Here is a 13011-nt window from a genome sequence, read left to right as displayed (position 1 = left end):
TAACAAATCAGCAAAAAGAACAAAATTCTAATTTCCTAAGATTTTTCCAAAGATGTTATTTTCAAGTATCAATTCCAGGCCTTTTCCCAGTTTACAGTAAGAACCTGTGGGGTTCCAGCAACTTATGAAGTCTGTAGTCACTCTCTAGAAAATGTCCAGGCTGGGGATGGGGATATAGTTCAGTTGGTAGAGTGCGTGCCTCACATACACAAGGCCTTGGGTTCAATCCTGAGCAACACACACACACACACACACAATGTCCAGGCTCCCATCCTCCTGCAGCAATTGAGGGTCCCACAGTGCTGTTGTTAGTCAAAGGCAAGGAAAGCAGAGGCTGCAGACCTTGATCAATACTATCATAAGGATTTTATTAGCTTTGTATTACTACAACAAAATACCATAAAATAATAAAGGTTTATTTTGGCTCATGGCTCTGGAAGTTTCAGTTCAAGACTGGGCAGCCCCACTGCTTTGGGCCTCTGATGAGAGTGCCAAATGACATGGGAGGAACAAATTGCTTACTTCTCATGAGCAAGCTAAAAAGTAGGGACAGACTGAGGACCAGTGGAGTCTCACAATTACCTTTGAGGGCACCCCTCCTCCAAGTGACTAAGGACCTCCCATAGTACCCCCATACCTAAAGGAGGTATCCCAATAGTGTCACCCTGGGGGCCAAGCCTTTGACATGCAGACCTTGGGGCGGGGAGTGAGGGGTACACTCTCCATATTCAAACCACAGCAAAGGTCCTCCTACCCTCATCTCATAGGCAAAGGACTTCAAGAAGCCTAAGGAAGCCAGGCCACCTGCTTTTCTTTCTTTTTTAAAATTAGACACAGGGTCTTGCTAAATTGCCAAGACTGGCCTCAAATCTATGATCCTCCTGACTTAGCCTCCTGAGTGTCACTGTGCCTGCCTGTGATTTTTAATAAATGGTTCCTAACAGATCAGTCCTCTCTTCCTAACTCAATTATACCAGTCCTGATCAATGTTGTTGTTGTTCTTTTCCTGCACCCCGCCCCCATAGTGGGAACTGAACAGTCTCATACAAGCTAAGCAAGTACTCTACCACTCAGCTATACCTCTAGTCCTTTCCATTTTAAGACAGGGTCTCACCAAATTGCCCTGGAACTTGCAAACCTCCTGTCTGAGCCTCCCAAGTAGCAGTGTGTGCCAGTTTCATGTTCTTCTGACAATATTCTTTATTTTTTTGTACTGAGGACTGAACCTAAGGGTGCTTAACCACTGAGCCTCTTTTATTTTTTATTTTAAGATGGGGTTGCTTGGTCTTGAACTTTCAATCTTCCTGATGCCAGCTTCTGAGTTGTCTGGCAGTACAGGTGTATGCCACCACCTTTGGCTCTCTAATTTTTTAAACTTCAATACTAAATACCTCAGATGTTAAAAACAGTTGGAAGAAAGACTACCAAGACTGTACTGATAAGACCATGTTTTTTAATTGCCTGTGACACAGATACATCACATAATGGTTCAAAATTAATAGTTTGGCAGGGGTTAGAAGAAAACGGCTGAAAATTAGTTTGTGAATCCTTAATTTTAAGTGAGCGTATGGCAAAAAAGTTAAGGGTAGAATGGTCTCAAAACTATATCTTCAAAACTAGCACCTGTCACCATCTTTCATTCATTTTGTTGTGATACAACTAAAAAGGCCATAAATGCTCCCCTGGGTCTCAGGTAACAGTTTCCCAAAAGCAAAATATCACTTTCTCTGCACAGTGGTGAAAGCTGGCATTTGGATGGGTTGGATTGGGTGGACAGGCTGAAACACTGGCTTCTTTCTCATTTCAGAGTGTGTTTTCACTGTAGGAAGCAGCTGATTTCTTTTGATGATCTGTAAGGCCAGCTGGGTATTACCTATAAAAACACTTTCCATTAAAACACAAATACAACAGGACACCCACTCTCCTCACAAAGCAGGTCATCAGAATCCCACAAGGGAGGTAAAAGATGATCTAGAAGTGCCACGGTCTGCAGCTTTGGCTGGACACTGGAATCACACATCCCATTTCAACAATAGAAAAAATGTTTTGTTTTTTTTTCACAATTTATATATTTTTTTGTGGTAATGGGGATTGATTGCAAGGATGCTCCAGCACTGAGCTATATCCTCAGTCCTCTTTACTTATTTATTTTGGTACTAGGGATTGAACTCAGGGGCACTTGACCACTGAGCCACATCCCCAGACTTATTTTATTTAGATAGGGTCTCATTAAATTGCTTAGCACCTCACCACCGCTGAGGCTATCTTTAAACTTGAGATCCTTCTGCCTCAGCCTCCTAAACTGCTGGGATTACAGGTGTGTACCACTACACCTAACTACTTTTTATTTTAAGACAGGGTCTCACTAAGTTGCTAAGGCCTTGAACTTGTCATTCTTTTGCTTCAGCCTCCTAAGTAGCTGTGACTACAGGCATGAACCACCACATTAGTTTCCATCTCCAGAAATGATTTAAGAAGCCTGTAATCCCAGGTACTCTGGAGGCTGAGTCAGAAGGATTCTAAAATTTGAGGATAGCCCCAGCAATTTAGCAAGGCCCTGTACAACATAGTAAGACCTTGTTTCAAAATAAAAAAATAAAAAGGGTTGGGGATGTAGGTTAGTGGTAAAGTGCCCCTGAGTTTAATCCTAACTGCTCCAAAAGAAAAAAATCTGATTCAAGTTATGTGTCTTGGGCACATGCTCTACCGCTGTGCCTGACTCTTAATTTTATTTTTTATTTTGAGACAGGGTCTTGCTAAATTGCCCAGTCTGGCCAAGTGTGGTGGCAAATGCTTATAATCCCAGAGGCTTAGGAGGCTGATGCAAGAGGATCCCCAAGTTCAAACCCAGCCTCAGCCATTTAGCAAGGCCCTAAGCAATTTCGTGAGACCCTGTCCTAAAATGAAAAAAAAAAAATAAAAATAAAAAGGTCTAGAGGATGTATCTCAGGGGTTAAATGCCCTGGGTTCAATCCCTGGTACCAAAAAAATAATAATAAAAAATAAAAAGGGCTGGATGTGGCTTAGTGCCCCTGAGTATCATTTAAAAAAAAAAAAAAAATTGCACAGTCAGGCCTTAAACTTTAATCCCCCTGCCTCAGTCTCCCAAATTAATGGGATTAGAGGTGTGTATTACCACATCTGGCCTGGCAATAGGATTTTTTTTTTAATATGAGCCACAACCCCAGCCCTGGCAATAGGATTTTTAAAAAAGGTCCCCAGGGATTTTCCCCCTCCCAGCACTCAGGGCTTGCATGTTAGGTAAATGTTCTGTTGCTGAGCTATATCTTCAACCAATTCTGTATTTTCACAGATAAAAGGAAATATCCTTAATTTGTAGACAGAACTCATTTAAGATACCACAATTCCTAACTATGACATTTTCATTTGGAAGAACTTGATAGGCAATATCTTCAAAGAAGGTATAGCTTTAGTCCCCCCAATCCTCCCAATTAGGGATTGAACCCAGGGAGAACTGTACTAGCACTGAGCTATATGCCCAGTCCTTATAATTTTATTTTGAGACAAGGACTCATTCATTAAACTGCAGAGGGTGGCCTTGAACTTGCCATTCTACTGCCTCAGACCCCTGGGTCCCTTGTATTATAGGCAGGCACCATTAGGGACAAAGTTATTATTATTTTTTGTACTGGGTTGTGAGCCCATAGGTGTTTAACCACTCAGCTACAATCCCTAGCTCTTTTATTTTTTTTTGAGACAGGATCTCACTAAGTTGCTAGGACTTCACTTAGTTGCTGGGACTAGTTTTGAAGTTGCGATGTTCATGCTTCAGTTTCCTGAGTCACTGGATTTACAGGTATGCACCACCACACCCAGCCCAAAGTTGTATGTATGTATGTAAGTACTAGGGATAGAATTCAGGGACATTTGACCACTGTTTCACATCCTTAATCCTATTTTATATTTTATTTAGAGACAGGGTTTCATTGAGTTGCTCACCACGTCACTTTTGCTGAGGCTGGCTCTGAACTCGCCTCAGCGTCCCAAACCGATGGGATTATAGGCGTGCACCACCACACTCAGCTCAAAGTTTTGATTTTTAAGAGAAAAAGCAGACAAAAATGATCTTGGACTTTTTGAAGGGATATAGTCCTAACTTGAGAGAAATACTCACCATTCTGCAGTTCAAGATAGACTGCCAACAAGATGGCCTCAGGGGGCACTTCTTTTGGATGGATCATTGAAGCTGCCTTTGTTCAAAACAGAAAGACACCCATAAAAACCAACAGCTTAAGATACAAACTCCAAGCAACAAAAAACAACAAAAAAGTAATTTTTAGATAAAATTCTCCTGTACAATCCACTGCAGTTTATTATTTTTTGGGGGCGGGGTGACCAGGGATTGACATAGGGATGTTTTTACTACTGAAGTATATCCCAGCCCTTTTTATTTTGAGACAGGGTGTTGCTAAATTGTTTAGGCAGCATGACTTACAATTCTATAGTGAGGGTTTTTTTTTTTTTTTTTTTGGTACTGATGATTGAATCCAGGGGTGCGTTGCCACTAAGCCACATTCCCTGGCCTTTTTCATCTTTTATTTTGACACAGGGTCTTGCTAAGTTCCTTAGTGCCTCAGTAAATTGTTGAGTCTGATTTCAAACTTGGGATGCTCCTGCCTCAGCCTCCCAAGTAGCTGGGATTACAAGCATATGCCAGCACACCCGGACTTCATTTTATAATAGGGGAAATTTTTCTTCCTACTTAGATTTTATCAGGTTGAGGTTCTTAATCTTGGCTACTAGGAACACCCCTGACTCTTATACTTTAATCACAGACCCAAGGTCTGCTGGCTGCTCCACACCAGATACAGCTGTATTTACATGTTGCCAATGTCAAGAGTTCAAACTTAAACAGTTGATAATACACAAAAAATGTCTCATTTAGCCTGTTTGACAACCCCCCCCCCAAAAAAAAAATCCTGGAGGTCAATTCCTTTTACCACTGAGCTATATCCTCTGAGTCCTTTTTATTTATTTATACATTTTATTTATTTTTTAAAAATATTTATTTTTTAGGTATAGATGGACACACCACAATGCCTTTATTTTTATGTGGTGCTGAGGATCGAACCCGGGTCCCGCCCTTGCTAGGCAAGCGCTCTACTGTTGAGCCACAATCCCAGCCCCTATATTTATTTTTTTTAAAAAAATTTTTTATAGATAAACACAATGTCGTTATTTAATGAATTTATTTTTTATGTGGGGCCAAGAATTGAACTCAGTGCCTCACACATGCTAGGCAAGTACTCTACCACTAAGCCACAATCCTAACCCCATGAGTCCTTTTTATTTTATTTTTTGTTACCAGGGATTGAACTCGGGGGCACTCAATCACTGAGCCAGATCCCCAGCCCTGTTTTGTATTTTATTTAGAGACAGGGTCCACTGAGTTGCTTAGTGCCTCCCTACTGCTGCGGGTGACTTTTAACCCTCACTCCTCCTGTCTCAGCCTCCCAAGCTGCTGGGATTACAGGTATGTGTCACCGTGCCCGGCCCTTTTTATTTTTTTGAGATAGGAGGATCTTGCTAAGATGCTGAAGCTGAGCCAGGTGTGGTGGTGCACGCCTGTAATCCTAGTGGCTTAGAAGGATGAGGCAGGAGAAAAGATAACCTCAGTAACAGTGAGGTGCTAATAAGCAACTCAGTAAGACCCTGTCTCTAAATAAAATACAAAATAGGGCTGGGGATGTGGCTCAGTGGTCAAGTGCCCATGAATTCAATCCTTGGTACCAAAAAAAAAAAAAAAAAAAAAGGTAGAGCTTGCTTGCCTAGCACATGAGAGGCCCTGGGTTTGATCCTCAGCATCACATAAAAACAAACAAAATAGAGGTATTGTGTCCAACTACAAATAAAAAAAATAAATAAATAAAAAAAAGGGTACTGAAGCTGGCCTGGAACTTGCCATCCTCTTGTCTCAGCCTCCCGAGTCACAGGGATTAGGAGGCATGCACTACTGTACCAGGTGATGTCCTCATTTTTAAGGACTGAAACCTCATAGAAATCAGTCAAATAAAATAATTTATTGGTTTAGGCAACATGCTGTCCTTAGATCTGACACAACATCAGCCAGCAGTTTTTCTCTGATCCAGCACTCAGGAAGGAAAGCCTGGGTTGTTATGGTCAGAGGTGTTAACATTACAGATTCCATTACTCAGTCTGGGTCTCTTTGGGCCGCAGCCTTTCCCTTATCTTATCAACTTATATTTCCCCATCTAGTGTCAGCTGCTTACTGCTTCCAGAGTATTCTGCTTCTTCCCTTAACCTAATTGGAGAAGGTAATTCTACAAATATTTACTGAACAGAGGTAAATGTGGGACAAGACAAGGGCTCCTGTGACAATAATGCATGGAAGTAATAACAAATTTACCTAATGATAGGAAGAGAGGCTAAGTGAAATGTGCAGTGAAAATGGAGAGAAAAAGTTTTTTTTTTTTTTTTTGGTACTGGAGCAGGGGTACTCTATCACTGAGCCACATCCATCTCTGGCCCTTTTTATTTTATTTGATAGGGTCTTGCTAAGTGGCCAAGCCTGGCCTCAAACTTGAGATCCTTCTGCTTCAGCCTCCAGAATCTTGGGGGATTATAGGTGTGTGCTACTACACTCACCTAGAAAGATTTTTTTTTCCAGTGCTGGGTATTGAATTCAGGGCCTCACACATGTTATAAGCAAGCACTCTACTACTGAATTACATCCCCAGCTCCCCAGCCCTTGGAGAAAGGTGTTTTTTAAATTAAATATTTTTTTTGTGTGTGTGTGGTGCTGGGATAAAATCCAGGGTCTCTTGTGCACGCAAGGCAAGCATTCTACCACTGAGATGCACTCTCAGACGCAGAATAAGTTCTTTTGAATAAGGAGATCTGGGAGTAAGAGAGACCTGTCTTAGTGCTTGGAGGCAGGTATTTGATATCCAGAAAATGGGGGACAATGGTATTTATTTACTGCAGTACTGGGACCTGAACCTAGGGGCACCTGACCACTGAGCTACATTCTCATTACCTTTTTTTTTTTTTTTTAAATATTTTTTTTAGTCGTAGATGAACACACAGTATCTTTATTTATTTTTATGTGGTGCTGAAGATCAAACCCAGTGCCTCACACATGTGAGGCAATGCTTTACCACTGAGCTACAGCCCCAGCCCTCCCATTAGTTTCTGAGACAAGATCTTGCTAAATTGCTGAAGCTGGCCTGGAATTTGTGATACATCTGCCTCAGGTTTCAGAGTAGTGGGATTATAGGTGTGCATCACCATGCCATGGTAAATGGCATTGAAGGATGAGGCTTGAATGCAGGATTGTGTGGGAAAACCAGAAACTTGCACTGGGTGGTCAGTTTCTGGCATACTAGGAGAAATCCCAGACTACTAGGGAGCCTCATATAAACAGGCCATAACCTTAAGTTTCTCACTAATGGGATGGGGAGCCCTTTGAGGGGGTACTAGGGATTGAACCCATGGGTGCTCTACCACTGAGCTAAACCCCCAGCCTGTATGCATTCATTCATTCATTCTATTTATACTAGGGATTCAACCCAGGAGCTCTTCACTACTGAGTCACATCTCCGGCCCTTTTTATTTTGAGATAGGGTCTTGTTATGTTGCTTAGGGCCTCACTAGATTGCTGAGGCTATCCTTAAACTTGTAATCTTCCTATCTCAGCTTCCTGAGTTGCTGGGATTACAGGTGTGCCCCACTGTGCCTGATATAGAAAGGCTTTTATTCCTCTAACATCACTGAGGTGTAACAACTTAATGCAGAAAAGGAGATTTTTTTATATTTATAGGCTTACCTTTATATAAGCAAGAACATGGCCACCATTTTTGTGGATATTAAAAATTCTTCCCCCAAGTGGCTAGTAAACACAGGATGTTTACTATTCTTTGCATTGACCACAGTTTGCAATTTTTCATAAAATACAAGGGTTCAAGGCTACGACATTATGAGATTTAATGACACTTTGCCTACTGGCAGTTCAGAATGGTTAGTGGTGGGCAGGCTACCTTGGAAACATCTACTTGGAGGCCTTTGCAACTCCTAACGTCATTGTTTTGCTCTCCTAGGCAGGGTGGGCCTCCCAATTAACAAAGGTCCAGTCATTGGATTAACCTAAAAACCAAGGGACCAAAACAAAACCCCCTCAGACCCCGAACCAGGCCTGACCCCATCTGTCTCTCTCAGCATTTGTCAGCAGCCGTGGCCACCTGCTGTATGAGAACCTGAGCGAAACTGCACACACTACAACTTTAGATCAAAAGCCCTGTTTGCTGTAATTGGGATACAGGGGCACTTTCATTTTCTTAAACTATTTTTAATTTTTTGTGGCACTGGGTGTCAAAACCAGGGCCTTGTGCATGCTAGGCATATAGTCTATCCTAAGTTCCAGGAGCACTTTTAAAAGGGCTGTTAAATATCTTGCCACTGAGAACGGTGAGATCTTTTACTTTTACCAGTTTAACTCATAAACTCAACTCCTAGATAATATCAAACATGTTCCCTGGATAGTGTGTCACAGTCTTTTGGATGAGAAATGCTCACTAGATATTGGGCATGGTGGCGCAAACCTGAAATCCCAGGAACTCTGGAGGCTGAGGCAAGGAAGGTCACAAGTTCAAGGCCAGCCTCAGCAACTTGGTGAAACCCTGCCTCAAAATACAAAATAAAACACTAGGGATGTAGTTCAGTGGTACAGCATTCCTGAATTCAATCCCCAGTACCAAAAAAGAAATGCTCACTAAATGCCACTAAGTTGACTAAATATCATTTATAATTATTTTATAGTTTTTCCATGGTAAAGCATTATCACTTTTAAGTGCATCAAGGTAATCTGAATAGGCAGGATTTTGGAAGCCATCAAAATCTCCTTAGAATAGGTTTAACTTTGATTTCAGTTATACTAGCAAACATGTAGGAATGTGTTCTCATGTGCTTCTGGTGAACGTACCATTTGGCATAAACTTTCTATAATAGAAGTCTTATATTCTGTATCATCTAAGCCTGGCGCAGTGGCACATGCCTGTAATCCCAGCAACTTGGAAGTCTGAGGCAGGAGAATTGCAAGTTCAAAGTCAATCTCAGCAACTCAGTGAGACCTTGTCTCAAAATAAAAATAAAAAAGGGATGGAAATGTGATTCAGTGCTCCTGAGTTCAATCCCCAGTATCCCGCAACCCCTCAAAAAAAGAGAAGATATAGCCTAATAAGTCTTATTATCATGGCTTAACAGAGACTTATGTATTCAATAGATATCTGCTGTTTCAATGTCCTTTGAGGGCTTATATCTTTCAAATTCTGTGAAATCAATGGTAATCTCAGTTCATTACTACAGGTATAGTTTACACCCATGAATTTTTCCAATTATGGTAAGATGCCTATACAGGTCCAATTGGAATAATCTTTGAGGCCTAATGATGCACCACTGCATCATTCAGATTCAGGTGTGCCCCACTGTGCCTGATATAGAAAGGCTTTTATTCCTCTAACATTAGATGAGGTGTAACAACTTAATCCAGAAAAGGAGATTTTTTTTATACTTATAGGCTTATTGTTACCAGTTTAACTCATAAACTCAACTCCTAGATAATATCATACATGTTAGTTACATATTGCCAGCAACTTATTGTAGTGTGTCAACTTATTTTAGTGTGTCTCTATTACTGGCTTTCTGAAACCTGACTTAGAGTGTATTAAGTTACCTTTCTGAATAAAGATTTACACAATTCAAAATTAAAATGCTTACGAGAATGCAGCAAAAAGTATCCCAGTAGTAGTACTCTACTCCTGCTGCCTCTATAACTAATGCTGCAGCTACTAGTGTACCCAATCAGAGATCTTTCATGCATACACATGACCATGCAGAAAATGGTTTATACCTTGCTCTTTTCACTCAGTTATGTTTTGGGTATCTTTACACACTAGTAAACGGAGTTTAAAACTACATTGTACTCAACTATGTAGATGTACTATTATTTAAGTGGTCTCCTATTTAAGTGGTTTTCAATCGAGCCACATCCCCAGCTGTATTTTGTAGTTTATTTAGAGACAGGGTCTCACTGAGTTGCTAAGTGCCTTGTAGTGGCTGAGGCTGGCTCTGAACTCACAATTCTCTTATCTCGGCCTCCCAAGCTGCTGGGATTATAGGAATGAGCCACCATGCCTGACTGGTTTTCAATCTTTTGAAAATTTAATTATTAAAAAAAAAAAAAAAATCATCAGGCTGGGCTCAGTGGTCCATACCTCTAATCCCAGTGGCCTGGGGAGGATGAGGCAGGATCGTGAATTTAAGCCAGCCTCAGCAACTTAGTGAGGCCCTCAGCAACTGAGCAAGATCCTGTCTTAGAATAAAATATAAAAATGGCTGTGGATGTGGCTCACAGCTTAAGTGCCGCTAGGTTCAATCCCTGGTACTCCCCCACCAAAGAAAATAAATAAATAAATAAATAAAAATCATAAATCATAAATAAATCATCGGTAAACACTCTACATTAAGTGTGTAGTTCATTTGCAATACTGATCAGCTATTTACCTTTTAAGAATATTTTTAAACTTGAAAAGTAACATTCCAATTCAACAAACTGACCAAAAGCCTCAAACAAAAAACAAACCATAACTCTCAAACCATTTGCTGGCTGCTTTACAGGAAGTTTCAGCTCTGCCCACTGTGGCTTTACCTGGTGCAGACATTTTCGGGCTTTGTCATACTCGCTCCTCAGGCAGTATGCACTGCCAAGATTGAATAGCATCACCGTCCTGGCAGAGTTGACAGAACTGGGGTAGCACTGAGGGGCCCGCTTCCCAGCTGTGGAAAGAGCACAAACAGGGTGAACAGTCTTTGCCAACGGTGAGGGAATAGCCCAATCTAAGGCCCTTGAGGAGCCACTCACAATGAAGCACAGCACTGCTTCTCAGGCAGACAAATGAAGGACACAGAAGATTTAGGGTCTAAAACTTGGGGATGCAGGCCAGGCACATTTAAATATTTACAAAGCTTTTTCTTTTCTTTCTTTCTTTCTTTCTTTTTTTTTTTTTTTGGGTAGTGCTAGGGACTGAACCCAGGGCCTCATGCATGTTGGGCAAGTGCTCTACCACTGGGTCATACCCCCAGCCTTAAAAACTCCTTACTTACAGGATTCCATTGCTTCATTTTCACCCTTGTCTGATCCTACAAAGACATGAAAATAAATCTGAGGGACAGGGCAACAGAGCATATTTTCTAAAAATCTAAGTTTCCTTATAAAGTAGAAACCTAATATAATTAGTAACAATATTTACTTTTAATGTATTGGAGGTTCTATTGAAAGAAGTGAGAATGCTACTATCTACAATACACCAATACTGAGAGCTAAATTCAAGTAAAGGAATACCACATAATTTCACTTCCTCAAAAACTTAACCACGATTTAAAATTAACTTTTAAATATATTTTTATTCCCTCCTGGATTGGGGATCTGTGGAAAGTAAAAATATACAATTCAAAATCAAACCCAAATGAATCCTCTAAGCTGGGGTATGGTGGCATGACTCTCTAGTTCCAGCTATTCAGGATGCTGAGACAGGAGGATCCCTAGTGTCTTGGTTTAAGACCAGTGTGAGCAATATAATGAGATCTCATTTCTTGAAAGAAAGGGAAGGAAAGGAAAGGAAGGAGGATCTCATTTCTTTATAAAAAGAAAGGAGAAAAAAATCCTCCTAACATCAGTCTTTCAAAAGTAAGAATTTAGACTAAATGATCAAAAGGGTTACTTAACAAATATTACAGAGTAAGTACAACTCAAAATGTGGAAGGCCATTCTGATACCCCTTTCCTTTAAAACCATGCCCTTATGTTTCTACATATCCTGAATTATGACAGGAAGGAAGTAGAAACAGTGACCAATTCTGATCAAATGTGTCCTCATTAACCTTGGTCCTGCTCATTTGAAGAGATTCCTAAGGAGACATCAGTGACATTCTCTGGGTTCAAGTGAGTAATAGCATCGGATATTCTGTCGAGAGAGATGAGGGCTTCTGCAGCATATAAATGGCCTAAGAACCTAAAATGAAAAAAAACAACAACAAACATATTCCAAACTGAAAAGTAGGTCATCACAAAAATGTCCAATGGGTGATACTACCAGGTGTATTATATTACATTACAGTGGGTATATGTTTCAAATATTTTATATCCTTGAATTAAAATCTCTATTTAGGAAAAGTAGAATAACTGAGGGTTAAATTTTCTCTTTAAAAAACACCTTAAAATATATAATAATTTTATGCTAGTCAAATGGAACAAAGCACATACACAGCAATTAAATATGCAATTCAAGCTGGCAAATTTGTGCTATCCTTTTTTTTTTTTTTTAAACAAAATTTGTGTCTTTTTTTTTTTAATATTTATTTTTTAGTTGTAGTTGTACACAATATCTTTATTTATTTATTTATTTATTTATTTATTTTTATGTGGTGCTGAGGATTGAACCCAGGGCCCCGCACATGCTAGGTGAGCACTTTGCTGCTGAGCTACAGCCCCAGCCCTCTTTTTTTTTTTAAAAGAGAATATTAACACAAAAGGTAATAAAGTTCTAACAAAAGAGATTCAAAACTGAATGCCTACTGTGTGGAGCATCAGAATCCGATTTTTGCCAGGTGTGGTGGCAAATGCCTGTAATCACAGCAACTCAGGAGACTGAGACAGGAGGATTATGAGTTCAAAGTCAGTCTCAGCAATTTAGTAAGGCCCTATGGAACTTAGCAAGACCCTGTCTCAAACTCAGATTCCTTCAGTCTCTGCTGCTGGAAGACTCAGAAAGCACCAATGTGCCAGATCAGGCTTTACTTCTAATCCAAGATTTTCTGCTTTCCATGCTACTTACTTTATGCCCCCTGATGTGATATCAGATGCACATCTGCCTGGCTAATAACAGTCTGATTCTTCCAGTCTCTTATTCTGAGCCATTTCCCCCATTAACACCTGACTGATTTCAAATAGTCTTAGACATATCATACAGCAATTCAA

The 13011-nt window shown here is 40.3% G+C and overlaps 1 protein-coding gene across 4 annotated transcripts in view; it reads right to left on the bottom strand.

Moving 5' to 3' along the window:
• Positions 1 to 1433: 1433 nt before the first annotated feature.
• Positions 1434 to 13011, bottom strand: part of Cnot10 (CCR4-NOT transcription complex subunit 10) — a 71049-nt gene continuing 59471 nt past the window's right edge. For all 4 annotated transcript variants that reach the window (XM_058576509.1, XM_058576508.1, XM_046437181.2 and 1 more), the window contains 5 exons: positions 11916 to 12046; positions 11140 to 11175; positions 10685 to 10812; positions 4136 to 4211; positions 1434 to 1873 (listed from right to left, as the gene is read on the bottom strand). In XM_058576509.1, the coding sequence (XP_058432492.1) occupies positions 1719 to 1873; positions 4136 to 4211; positions 10685 to 10812; positions 11140 to 11175; positions 11916 to 12046 (526 nt within the window). In that variant the 3' untranslated portion in view covers positions 1434 to 1718. The remainder of the gene's footprint in view (positions 1874 to 4135; positions 4212 to 10684; positions 10813 to 11139; positions 11176 to 11915; positions 12047 to 13011) is intronic.

This window comes from Marmota monax, unplaced genomic scaffold (assembly GCF_021218885.2).
Source record: "Marmota monax isolate L192 unplaced genomic scaffold, Marmota_monax_Labrador192_F-V1.1 WCK01_AAM20220418_F8-fsc00021, whole genome shotgun sequence".
Taxonomy (NCBI): Eukaryota; Metazoa; Chordata; class Mammalia; order Rodentia; family Sciuridae; genus Marmota; species Marmota monax.
The sequence above is the reverse complement of the archived record's forward strand: the minus strand, read 5'-3'. Positions and strand labels throughout refer to the sequence as shown.